Raw genomic sequence first — 12,138 nt, forward strand, 5'->3', positions numbered from 1 at the left:
AAAATTTTAGTACTATCACTGCACTGTAAGATCATTGAACTATGAGACATAAGTTTGGCACATTTTGTACTGCCCGTTTTCTGGTCTTTTATAGCCCTAAAGGATTCTCCCTTTTTATTCATCTCACTCTGAGCAGATTAGAGACAACAGTAATATCAGATTTACAGATTTTACACCATTTCTCTTCTGCATATATGTATCAATGCCACCAGCTGCCTTTAGAAGTAATCTAATGACTCTAAGCAGAATCCTCCTGAGTATAAATCCACGTGTCTGCGAAGGCATCGGATGTTTGTCAATGGAGAACAAACAGCAAAATGAAGACGAAGGAAAACACCAGATAAGGCAGAGGTAAAGTTGTAATTTAGGGTTAGTTTATAAAAAATATCCCTGGCCTAGCATTTTGTCAGCGGTTTCTGTTGCAGAAAATTCACGCCACACGTCTCCTTCAAAATCCTAATCACACTGTGAGGCATGGTGGTGGCTGCATCATACTGTGGGACATGCTTTTTTTTTTCTTTTTACAGTAGGGGAAGGGAAGCTGGTTGCTTAAATGAGTTATAGTGATGCAGAATACAGAGCAATCCTAGAAGAAAACTATGCGAGCTAAAAAATAAATTGTGAACTTGTTCACTGACTCTTCATTCACCATGACTGAGCTTGAGCTGTAAAAAAATAAACGTTTGTACAGTTTTCAGTCTTTGGATGTGCAACGCTGGTAGAGACACACACCAAAGCACAATCTGAGTGTCATGTACCATTTTCCTTCCCTGTTGCAGTGTTGTTGTACTTCTGCTGGGTCTGGCACATAAAATCTTAATAAGCACATTGTGTAACAAAGTTAATTCACCAATTCACCCACACACACAAAAAAATAACAAGTAGAAACTTTAGAAGCTAAAAACTTAAAGATGAGCAAAAATAATAAAAACAAGTTTCATCCCAGTAAGCAGAAACAGTTCTACTTGCAGTGGATGTAATCTATTTAGCTGGTTCTCTGCCATGCTTGGATTCATAAACCGCTTGGATTAAACTCAGAGAGAGAGAGAGGAACTAAAAACAGATTAAACTAGGATAGAGGGTTTTTTTCCCCCCCTGCGAGCTTAACAGCCAGAAAAGCAGCTAAACCGTAAAATGAACTGATTTTTACAGCATGTAAATGTTTTTCATATGGTGATAATCACACAGTAACAAAAAAGTATTATAGCTTATTATTAAAGCTATTTCTGTGTCTCTCCAGAGAGAGCATCACTTTCTAGTTCAGTTTTCCTCTCCTCTATTTTCTTGAGAAACTGAATCTAATGAACTTTGAAAATGTCAAAAAAGTTCTTACCTCGGATGTATTTGTACCTGCTTACATGTTAAGGGTCCTCAGTTGCTCAGCAACCTTAGAGCTACTTTTTTTGACAACTTGTGAACCATACAGTGGGAATTATCAGGTGGCTTTAGGTAAAACCTCCCGGGACCACCTGCATGAGAGGTCGACATGTGAAACTCCTCACCTGCAGAGCTAACAGTGAACCATGACTCGTCACTTCAGATTAAAGCTGAAGCAGCACCATGCTTTGGTTAAATTGAACTCATTTAGTTTTATTAATAGCTTTTTTGTATCGTATGGTCTTGATGATTTGCATTTTAAACATTGTAAGATATTTTCTATGTTTTTTATACAACTAACCTAGGTATTACAAAATAGATTAGACTATAAATGCTAGAATTTACTGTACTTGTTTGCCCACATTTAGGTGTAATTAGACGGTTAGTGGTCGTACATTACACTTTGGCAGTAATATTATTACTTTGGCAGTAATAATAACAGACACTTTCCAATGTGCATCATCAAGTCTTGTGTCATCAGAGCTTTGTTAATATACAGTCGACTTGTTCTTTCTTTCTTTTTGGTTCAGTTTTGCAGCTGGATGTTTTGAAAAATTTAGAAATGTTTTTTTTTTTGCAAAAAACTAAAAGGTGCGCGACCCATTTAGTTCTTATTGTTTCCTGCAACATGGAGAGAAGACTCAGATAAAAATCATTAAAACTGCAGAAAGTAGGCTATGATAAACTCTGTGGTGTGAGTGGGTTTATAGTTGGAATGTGGGTGTTTAGACATCTACTTTTTTTGTTTTTGAGAACTTCAATGAAGCGTTTCTCATTTCCCAAGTTGGCTTCTGGTTGGCCAACACATTCTTGCATTACAATCAGATGTATTCCTTCTGACGCCTTTGTCAAAATCCCTTTTGGCAAAGGTACAAAAGGCATTTTACAGCTTTGTCAGATTCAGATTACTGAGTGTGAGATATGTTCATTCCTGCATTCTCCGTCTTGTCTCCTCAAGGTCACTGAACTTGTGTCTTTATCTGTTTATGCCTCACATCTCCATGGATACAGTAATTGACTTGCATATCTGCAGTATGCAGGTGTTTTTTTTTATTTATGCACATTTCCTGCATATTTCTCACACACTGAATTATTTCCAACCCATTCTCTCTGCACAGCAACAAGCTCCACTCGACTGGAGGATCTGAGTTATCTGGACAACCAAAGGGCTTCGGGGCACCGGGGCTCCGTCCGAAAGCACAACACAGCTGGGCGCACAAGCGATGACTCCAAAGGTACTTTCTGGTTTCACTTTGGGGTACTTTTTCATTCAGTAGGTTGCAGAAACAGATCTGTAAATCCCTCTCCCCATCTCTTAAGAGTGCATAAAGTTATCCACTCTCAAACTGTGTGAACTCTGCCCTCTCATTGTGTGCAGGGAGACTGGTGCCATTCAAGCAAACAGACATAATGCTAAAACCGCTGCTGTTCGAAGTCCCCGGGGTCACCGCAGAAACGCCTTTCGTCGGCCGGGACTGGCTATTTGCACGGCTGGAGGAAGTCTTGAGGAAAACGAGCACCTGCGAGGGCCGTGGCGCAGTCGTAGTGGGGAACGCCGGATCGGGCAAGACTGCCATCATCTGGCGGCTTGTGACGCTCAGCTGCCACGGAATGCGAACGCCACAGGGAGCCGCCAGTGACCCCCACAGCCCCAAATCCTCCCCTAAATGTAAGATTAGTTTAAGATTAGTTTAAACTGAATTCATTCAATATCTTTTGAGTTACTGGGGGAAAAAAAGTTTTTGACAAGTAGTTAGCAACTAGGTCACACAATCTTTGTTCAAGTTCTCCCCTGAGGTTTGTCTACTGATTGCAGTTTTGTAAGAAGAGGGAGATTTATTATTTTTTTTTCTCTTCTTCCTCCCATGAGTGGCACAGAAACTGTTCTTTTGTCTGAACAATGCGAAGACAGCCCTCTCATGCGAGTGGATTGTGCACACAAGTGCACGGTGCATGCTGCGACGTGCTGAAAGTTTATCTTGAAGAAATGATGACGAAAATGCAGGAAGGGACAAATTTGAATTTTATTTTCTTGATGTGTCTTGCTTATAGACCTGAGTATTGTCAGGTTGAAGGATAAAAGCAAAGTAGCATGGAAAAGGCTGGGTTGCATTTATTTTCAGCACTGTTGCATTATTTAGTGATATCTCTACTGTAAATGTCATTTCATTTTAACTTGACAAAAGGATACATCAAGGCAGGAAAGAAGCTCTGTGAGTCGATGATTAAAGCTTTTTTTTTTTCTTTATTTTGTTGTTTCCAATCTAGCTTCCAGGAGAAGTAAATGCTTTCCAGCATAGAGATGTTCTAATTATTCATTTATTTTACTGATTTTCTTTATGTCAGCTATGCATTTCTTGATATTGGTTTGTGCTTTGCTACAGCTGGCGACAAGCAGAGCTCTGCTGCAGGAACAAGTGATAATGCAGGACAGAGGAAGGAGGCTGTGAGATGCCTGGCTGCCAAGGTAATATGAAAATGTATATGCATTTACATTTTCTTTTTGTTTTTTTTATTTGGAATAAATAAAAGCTTTCTCTTCATTTCTCATAAATTAGTATCTAAAGCTATAGGCTACCAACTGGTTGGTTTAAAAAGAAAGATATATATATATATATATATATATATATATATATATATATATATATATATATATATATATATATATATATATATATATATATATATATATATATATATATAAACAGACTGCTATGAACAGGAGATGATTAAAATCAAACAAATGACAAAAGAAACAAATACAAAAGGAATGACAGATACAAGACTGAAAAGGAAACAGAGGTGACAGTTAGAAATTGTGATTGTGTTGTTGATGATGAGGATGAAGAGAGGCTGAAGGAAGATATACAAATCCTAAGAGTCACGGATTCTGAAATTGTAATAATAGTGGGACGACTGATCGGTAATAAAAAGTAATAAATATAAGCAATAAAATAAGATTCATATTTAATTTAAACAGCTGATATAATTATTACCATAATAAAATAAACATTGTAAAAAATATATATATTTGAAAGCAATGAGAAAGTAGAAATAAGAAAGTAATGTCTCACTGTGGGTTTTTGTTCTTTAGGTATGAACAAAGGTACAATCTGAAGGATATGGGTGGCTTGTAAAATAAAAGCAGATCTGAAACATATGAGGGTTTTAACCATTAATCACTTTAAAACTCATTAGAGTACCTTAACATCAATTTTAAAACATTCAGGTAACCAAAGGAGAGAATTAGAAATAAATGGGATAATGGGAGCTTCCTTTCGGGTCTTTGTCAGCATTAATGGATATAAATGTTGCTGTAGTTGTAGAGGGACTGTGTTGTTTTTTTTGTTTTCTTCTGGAAGCCAAGAAAACAGAATTGCAGTAATTTATTCTGTAAACCTATAAAAGTGTGCATTAAACTCTCTACCTTGAACTCACAGAGAAATATTCACTCTTTGTTTTTCAAGGGATAAAATGCAACACTGGAAACATTTTTAATCTGAAGTAAGAAACTTAAATTCTCACCTTAATGACATATTTTTTATTTGAAGGGGTTATTTGAAATTTTACTCCAATAAGCAAATTATATTTCATATTCTTGTGATTTGTAGAGGCGATTGAAGGTTGACATTAAAATGCTTGTATGTTTAAGCAAACTGACTTACCTTTTTCGCAGTTTCTTCTAAAGACAGCACTGCTTTGAAATGAGAGATATTTTGCAATCAGACGATCATGAAACTATTTCTCTAATGCCTGGAGCGACACACTTTTAAACCAGATTTCAATGCTGGACCCAAACCAAGTTTCTGTTTCCAAGCTCACCCCTTTTCTCACAGCACTTCCTCTCTCAGAAATCGAACTGGAAAAACACACACATTCAGGAGAAAGCACAACTGCACACTCGTATTATCTCAGAGAACATGTCTATATGGTTACTCATGCTGTTGCTGAGCAGACTGCTGACTCACCTGCAGTTGGTGCACCTTTCACACCAGATGAAAGGAAGAAATCACATTCATATTATAGGAATGCCCTCAGTGTCTTTTCATTTGTTTGTTCTCAGTAGTCTTGCCAGTTTTATTTATTTCTTTTTTTTTTTTAATATAACAATAACATAAGGCATTCTAAACAGCACTCCAGGGATCTATGAGTGTATCCAGCATCATACAAGACATTTAGATAGTTGGAGGTAGTTTTTCTGTTTGGTTATTTTTTTTTTGTCTTATGTTCAAAGAGTTGCACGGCTGCACATTTGTGACACCAATGTCAGAGCGTTGGTCTCTGTTTCTGGGCACATGTGGAACACGCTGCAGAGTGCATCGCATAGATGACATAGAAGCTTCTAAATTTACTAACTTGGCCTCAATAAGAGTTTCCATGGGAACTAGTCAGACTGCTTGTGATGGTGAGGATGTTTGCTCAAAAGCAAAATCTTTGATGATGTGTGTGTGAACTACCCATATCTCGCGTTCAGACCTGGAATCAATCAGAACTGGAGTATTTGCTCTAGCTGCAAAAAGAAACACCACAGAGGAACGGCGAACCTTCAAGCAAATAATTGTATTTTTTTTTTCCTGGTCTCATCAGTAGTGCTTGTTTTATTCTTTTGGTTTTATTCTTCTCGTTACTTTTCTTTTTCGTCCCCTGCCTGAATAAAGCAGCTTGCGTTTGCTCTGACTGTTTGTTGGGAGAGGAATTGTGTGTTAATCTGCTGTATGTACAGTTGCTCTGGTTGAGATTCACACACACACAAAAAAAAACTACTTTATGGCTCATTTAGTCACTACTTTCTGCAGACATTTTCTTGTGTTATATCTTTGTGTTATTACATTAACACTCAATACTTTAAAATCATGTATTGTAGATTAACCTGAACCTCTGCTGTGTATTTTTAAGGGAATGCAAACAGAGGCTCTAAATTATACAGCTGTGTTGTCTCCACTCCTCCAATTTAAAAGCGGTGCAGCTACTGTAAATTATTGCAATGTGGGCCGAAAACTCAAAAATGAAATTGTCGTTAGCTGAATTCAGTTTTGGTATTGGACGATTAATGCTAAAAAATACTTTTATAAAAGTAAAATATACACGATGAAACACTGCAGTACATAATAATGAGAAAATTTAGATATGTTTATTTCTGTAATACATTAATCTGTGATGTCATACAGGGCACTGTGACACTTTTTCTGTTATTTCATTAAAATTACAGGAAACCTCGTCCATTACAAAGCATTGATTACCGTTGGTATTGGTACAATACGAGGGATTCAAAGTTATGTAATAAATAAGTAAATGGGCAAACTGAACATGAGGTGTTGCTGGCTAACAAGACACTTCCTGTTAAAACTTTTACTTTGCTTTCATTATCAGTGTGCTGCTTGTACTGGTTGGATCTAGCAAAACAAAAGCCTTTTAGGAGTGATCCCCAAGACAGGCTGTTAGATCATATCATCACTATAGTTAAAAAATTAGGACATTTATTCACAGTCCCACCAAAAAATCCTAATTAAAACCTCCTTGAGCAACTCTTGGGACTACGGAAGATATATTGCTATTTTTTATTTGAAAACAGAAGCAGAAAAAAAAACAAAATTTTTGTTATTTATCTCAATACGGTAGCTGAAACTGGATGGATGAATGAAATATTCAGACATACAGAACAGTCTGTATGGTCTTACTTTCACATAATGTTTCTCTCAGTAGCGTCTCCAACTTCATGTTGCTTATTTTATGGGCAAATCACACATTCCTTCCCCCTCCTTGTCCAACTCTTTTTTTTTCTTTTTTTCCACATTTACAGCCTTTCTGGTTTCCACCAGATATTGCCAGCAACATTAATTAAATATTGCGAAAAAGGAGGTTCAGATTGCACTTCAGTTTTACACTGTTTCACTCTCTGCTTTCCCCTACCAGGTGGTAGCCTACCACTTCTGCCAGGCAGACAACACCTACACCTGCCTGGTCCCGGAGTTCGTCCACAGTGTCGCCGCCCTGCTGGCCAGAGCGCCTCAGCTTGCCCCGTACCGGGAACTCTTGGCACAGGAGCCGCACTTACAAAATCAGCTCAGCTTGCGTTCCTGCGTTCAAGATCCCATCGCTGCCTTCAGAAAGGGCGTCCTCGAGCCTCTGGTCAGCTTGCGCAAAGGTACCGAGGGAAACAATGTGACGTTGGAATCTAAATAACTTTTTTGGCTTTTAATAGGCTCAGCTTTCAGGCGTGCTAACGGTCCATCTCCTGTGCGAAATTGCCTGTTAATGATACTATAATGGCTCATAGATTATTTTCCCTAGTTAAGGTCAGCGGCTGGAAACATTAAAGCGTTCAAACGGATGTGTTGTCATTTTAGATGGAGGAACAATGAGTGTTATATTTGCCCTGGTGAATCATCGGCCTCCCCCGGGATTTCAAGGTCACCAAATATGTTAAAGGGGGGGCCTCGGATGTTGTGGGCTCATTAGCCACAGGCTCACTTTCTCATGATGCAGTTAGTCAGCTAGATGGATGTGTTATTACAGCCGGGGCCCTCCACAGTCTGAGCAGAGGAGTGTTTTGTCTATTTCATCTCTATTAAAGAGGTCAGAGAAAAAGAAAAAAAAAAACAAAACCTGGAGAGGCCCTCGTGTGAGTGAGTGTGGGTTGTCTGGTCCTTGCAGCCTTGTGGAAATGGCTTGACAGCTTCGATAATGTGAAACATGATGGATACTTCGTGTATCAAGTCAGTTTGCAACAATGGCCTCCGGCCTCTTTCAGCTGAAGATACATCAACCATTTTCTCATTACATCCTGTGCCGTTAGAGAAAGATGCACCAATCTCATCAACATCTCACTCGTTTACAAGGGTAACAACATCGATGTCAGGTCATTGTGCATCAGTCTCTCCGTCTCTTCTCCGTCTCCTGTTTTCAGAGCGAAGGCTTCCTGAGGAAGACTACATCATACTGGTCGACAGTCTCAACGAAGCCGAGTTTCATAAGCCGGACTATGGGGACACAGTCGCTACCTTTATCACCAAAATAATTTCCAAGTTTCCCCACTGGCTGAAGCTGGTGGTCACGGTCAGGACGGGGCTGGTGGTGAGTTGGTGTGTGGTGGATGGAGGTAGCAGCATACAATGGCTCTGTTCTATTTTGTTCCTCTGCGTAACCCTAAAATATCCCCCCACAAACACTGGAGGCACATGACTGTGCGGGAATCCTGCCTCTCTACCTGTATTTTAAGCTCTGTCATTGACTGTCACAACATACAGTCATGTCCCATAAAAACTTAATAATGCACTCCAAGGTGGCGCCTGTTTTATAAGGTTAATATTGCTCACTGTGCACATAAGCCAAAAAGATTTTTCGCCTCCTCCTCTGCTTCCCTACATCTGTGTTTCCCTCATTTCCCACCCACTCAGTCCCACTCTGTGGTCAGAATAAACTCGGAACAAGTGAAAATAGCTTCTTCTTTTTTTTTTTTTATTACCGAGGCCTCCTGTCAAAAAGTTTTATATTTAGCATTTTTGATAGTATTTTACGTACAGATGATTCTCCAGCTGGCTGTTTCTGCGATAAAATAAGACATTTGATAATGTTAGACAGAAACGGTCACGCTCAGATGAGCATTCAACACCACTGTGTCTATGTTGCCTCTTCGTGCTTAAGCAAATCCATTCTACACCTGTCAGCTAAATAATACCAAAAGGTAATTGAAAAAAAATAAAATTTCTCCACATTACTCACACTGACGAGGCTGTCTGCGATGCAGTTGTTTCTGTGCTTCCCTCAAGAGATAGTCCATGCTGATTATCTCGAAATGACAAATAATCGCCTTTCTGTGCACCGCATTTCTCACCTCCCTGGGAAAAAAAAAAAAAAAGCTTTATTCCACTGCTGTCTTGCAAAGAAAAGGCAGGCTTAGATGCAATCAACTGATTGGATTTTTTATTTATTTTTTTGTATTTCCTATACAGAATGTACAAGTTACTGTGCATAATTTTCAAATTTTACTGTGAATGCTAACTTAGGGGGGGGGGGAGGATTTCAAATCTGTTGAGTGAAATCTTGTTAAATGATGTAGACCCTTGCGTGTGTGAAATCTTTCTGAGTTAAATGAGCATTGTACAGATTGTCTCAAAATTGTGTCAAATCTATTGCAATTTCATCTTTGTGTAAAGTCTTACTCCTGCACTGCTTGAACTGCTGGATAGTAGCATGCTGTGCTCTTCCCACCACGTTACTAGGCGATAGCGTTCAGAGTTTGGCACCGCTGCTCTCTGTAGTCTGATGTATTTTCTCAATCTGGTTGCTAATCTCACCAAACAGTAGGCACATCTGTCCTATACCGAAGCCAAGCCTCCAAAAGCTTGCATGGATTACACACTGAATTGTTGGTAATGCTAGCGGGAGTCTGCTGGGAGCATGGAGCTTGACAGCTCGCCAGCCGATTACACAATTAAATTAGAATTTGGAGAAATACAAAACATGTTAGGGTCCTTTTCCTCAAGCTGTGTCCGAAGACAGAAAAAAAAAAAAGATGGCAAAATTTAAAAATAGGACTGTTATTGTAGTCTTGCGTCTTCATCCTCAACATACGGGAAGTTTCATTAAAAACAATGAGGGCAGTGAAAGAGTTAAGCAAAGCACAGTTTGCAACCAGGATGCACTGTGTGTTCCTGAAACTAAATGTCAGTTTTCTTTAATTGAAGCACTTATTGACTGAGAAACAATTTTTTTTTTGTTCATCATAGCCTGTTTTAGCCAACACTGAGCAGCTGGAGATGGCAAGAGAGAAGCTGAAATGTGAATCTGAGAGATGCCTGTGAGCAATGGCGGAGCTTGAGTCATTGTCACACTATTTACTGTACTCCTTCCCATGGCTCTGCATGAGTCAGAGACAACAGCATTTGAATAATGGCTCCAGAATTTTGGTGCTTTTATGTTTAGCTTAAGTGCCAAAGAGATGCTTCTCTAAATATTGATGTATATGTATTAAGCCATCTTCTTCCTGTGCAGGAAATCACCACGCTCCTTCCCTTCGCTGGCATTTCGCTGGACATCCTGCCAGACAGCAGCGATCTGGGAGCTGACCTGAGCGACTACATCCATCACCGGGTCAGCGGCAGCAGCCAGATTGCCGCTAATGTTACCACGCCGACAGGCTCGGCTCCTGATCCTCTGCTCCTCAGCAAGTTCAGCAGCAACCTCTCGACCCGGAGCCACGGCTCCATCCTCTATCTCCAGCTGACTCTGGATCTGTTCCACAAAGGTCAACTGGCTCTGAAAGGAGGAAACTACCTGGTTGTGCCCGTCTCCCTGTCAGAGGTCAGACATTTGTGTTTATCTTCGGATGCTGCATTACAAAAGATTCTGAACTTCTTCCCGTTTTGTCACATTAAAACCACAAACCTCGATTTATTCCACGACTGTTTTATAAATACGCTATGCAGCTGTGGCTACAACATAGCTCACCAACATCAGCGTGTGAATGTTTGTATGAAAGACTGAATGTAGCGTAAAGCGATTTGGAGTCCTCTGACTTGATAAAGTGCTGTACAAATGTAAGCCATTTACCTAATAAATAAAGTTTACCTTCATGCATCAATCACCAGTCGAAACGAGCGGTACAGCGCAGCTGCGAACCTACAAAGACAATCCTGTTTATGCAAATTGACAGGACAGAAAATGACAGAATTAAACACAGAAACCAAGGAGAGCATTGTAACTTAGGAGCTGCAGAGATCCATGGCTCAGGTGGAAAATTTGTTAACATTTCAACTATTATACTTTAGGATTTCAAGCTGGTTCACCTGCCAGCAGGCCAACTACTGTAACCATACAGCCAGACCTACAGTGGACTGGTTTAGATCACAGGGCACATTCATGCATTGGCCAAGTCAAAGCCCAGACCTAAATACAGTTGTGAATCTGTGTTGGAGCTAATCTGAATGAGCGAAAACTCTCTAGACGTTCAAAGCTGGTAGAGATTTACCCCAAGAGACTAATTGCAGCAAAGTGTGTCTTTGCACAGTGTGGGCTGAGGGGAGGATGAAAACAAATGCACACCACACTTTCCAGATTTTTATTTGTGCTTTTATTGTGTTGGTACATCCTACAAAAGTCCAAATAATATATTTTAAAGCTTGTGGTGAAAAAAATGTGTTACTGTTTCAGGATATGGTGTGCTAGATCACAACTCAGAGGTGGACAGACATTTATTTTATTAAGGTCTTGTTTTATTTCTTGCGTAATCTTTAACATTCAATCCCACCACAGAAAGAGAGGCGCTCTCTCCTGTAGGTGTATTTTTGGAAGCTGCCCTTCTGTCTTTTATCGGCTAAAGTTTAATGTCTTAACACTCATCTGTCACCCTGGTGAGCCGCCTGTCAGAAAATGCCCTGAAGCTGAAGTAATTAGTGTCCACGCGCCAATCACGCAGGCAGGCGGCTATTGTTCTGGTCTTTTCTTTTATGAAAACAGAGAAGAAGCTTACCCCCACGCTGCTCAGATTATTAAAGATAACATGACAGGATCAGAAACTTTACACAGAATGCCAGAATTAGGAAACTGCAACAAAGGTAAAAGCATTGTGATGTGACATAATCAAAAGTGTTAAGAAATTAGGATGTCAGAGAAGCATGGCTTGTTGTATTCACACAAATTGAAATGCATAATGATTTGGCGATTCTGTGATGAATGTGGAGAATAATAGAGGGTTACATATGTGTTGGTTTCTCTCTTGAACTCCTAGAATAGAAAGGTTGTAGATTTTTGTCTAAAATG

The 12,138-nt window shown here is 39.5% G+C and overlaps 1 protein-coding gene across 2 annotated transcripts in view; it reads left to right on the forward strand.

The window, feature by feature from the left end:
- Positions 1-12,138, forward strand: part of LOC102224734 (protein TANC1-like) — a 39,681-nt gene that overhangs the window by 12,828 nt on the left and 14,715 nt on the right. For both annotated transcript variants that reach the window (XM_014469039.2, XM_014469040.2), the window contains exons 8-13: positions 2,496-2,612; positions 2,756-3,046; positions 3,762-3,844; positions 7,291-7,522; positions 8,285-8,451; positions 10,372-10,680. In XM_014469039.2, the coding sequence (XP_014324525.2) occupies positions 2,496-2,612; positions 2,756-3,046; positions 3,762-3,844; positions 7,291-7,522; positions 8,285-8,451; positions 10,372-10,680 (1,199 nt within the window). The remainder of the gene's footprint in view (positions 1-2,495; positions 2,613-2,755; positions 3,047-3,761; positions 3,845-7,290; positions 7,523-8,284; positions 8,452-10,371; positions 10,681-12,138) is intronic.

Source organism: Xiphophorus maculatus, chromosome 4 (assembly GCF_002775205.1).
Source record: "Xiphophorus maculatus strain JP 163 A chromosome 4, X_maculatus-5.0-male, whole genome shotgun sequence".
NCBI classification, from domain to species: Eukaryota; Metazoa; Chordata; class Actinopteri; order Cyprinodontiformes; family Poeciliidae; genus Xiphophorus; species Xiphophorus maculatus.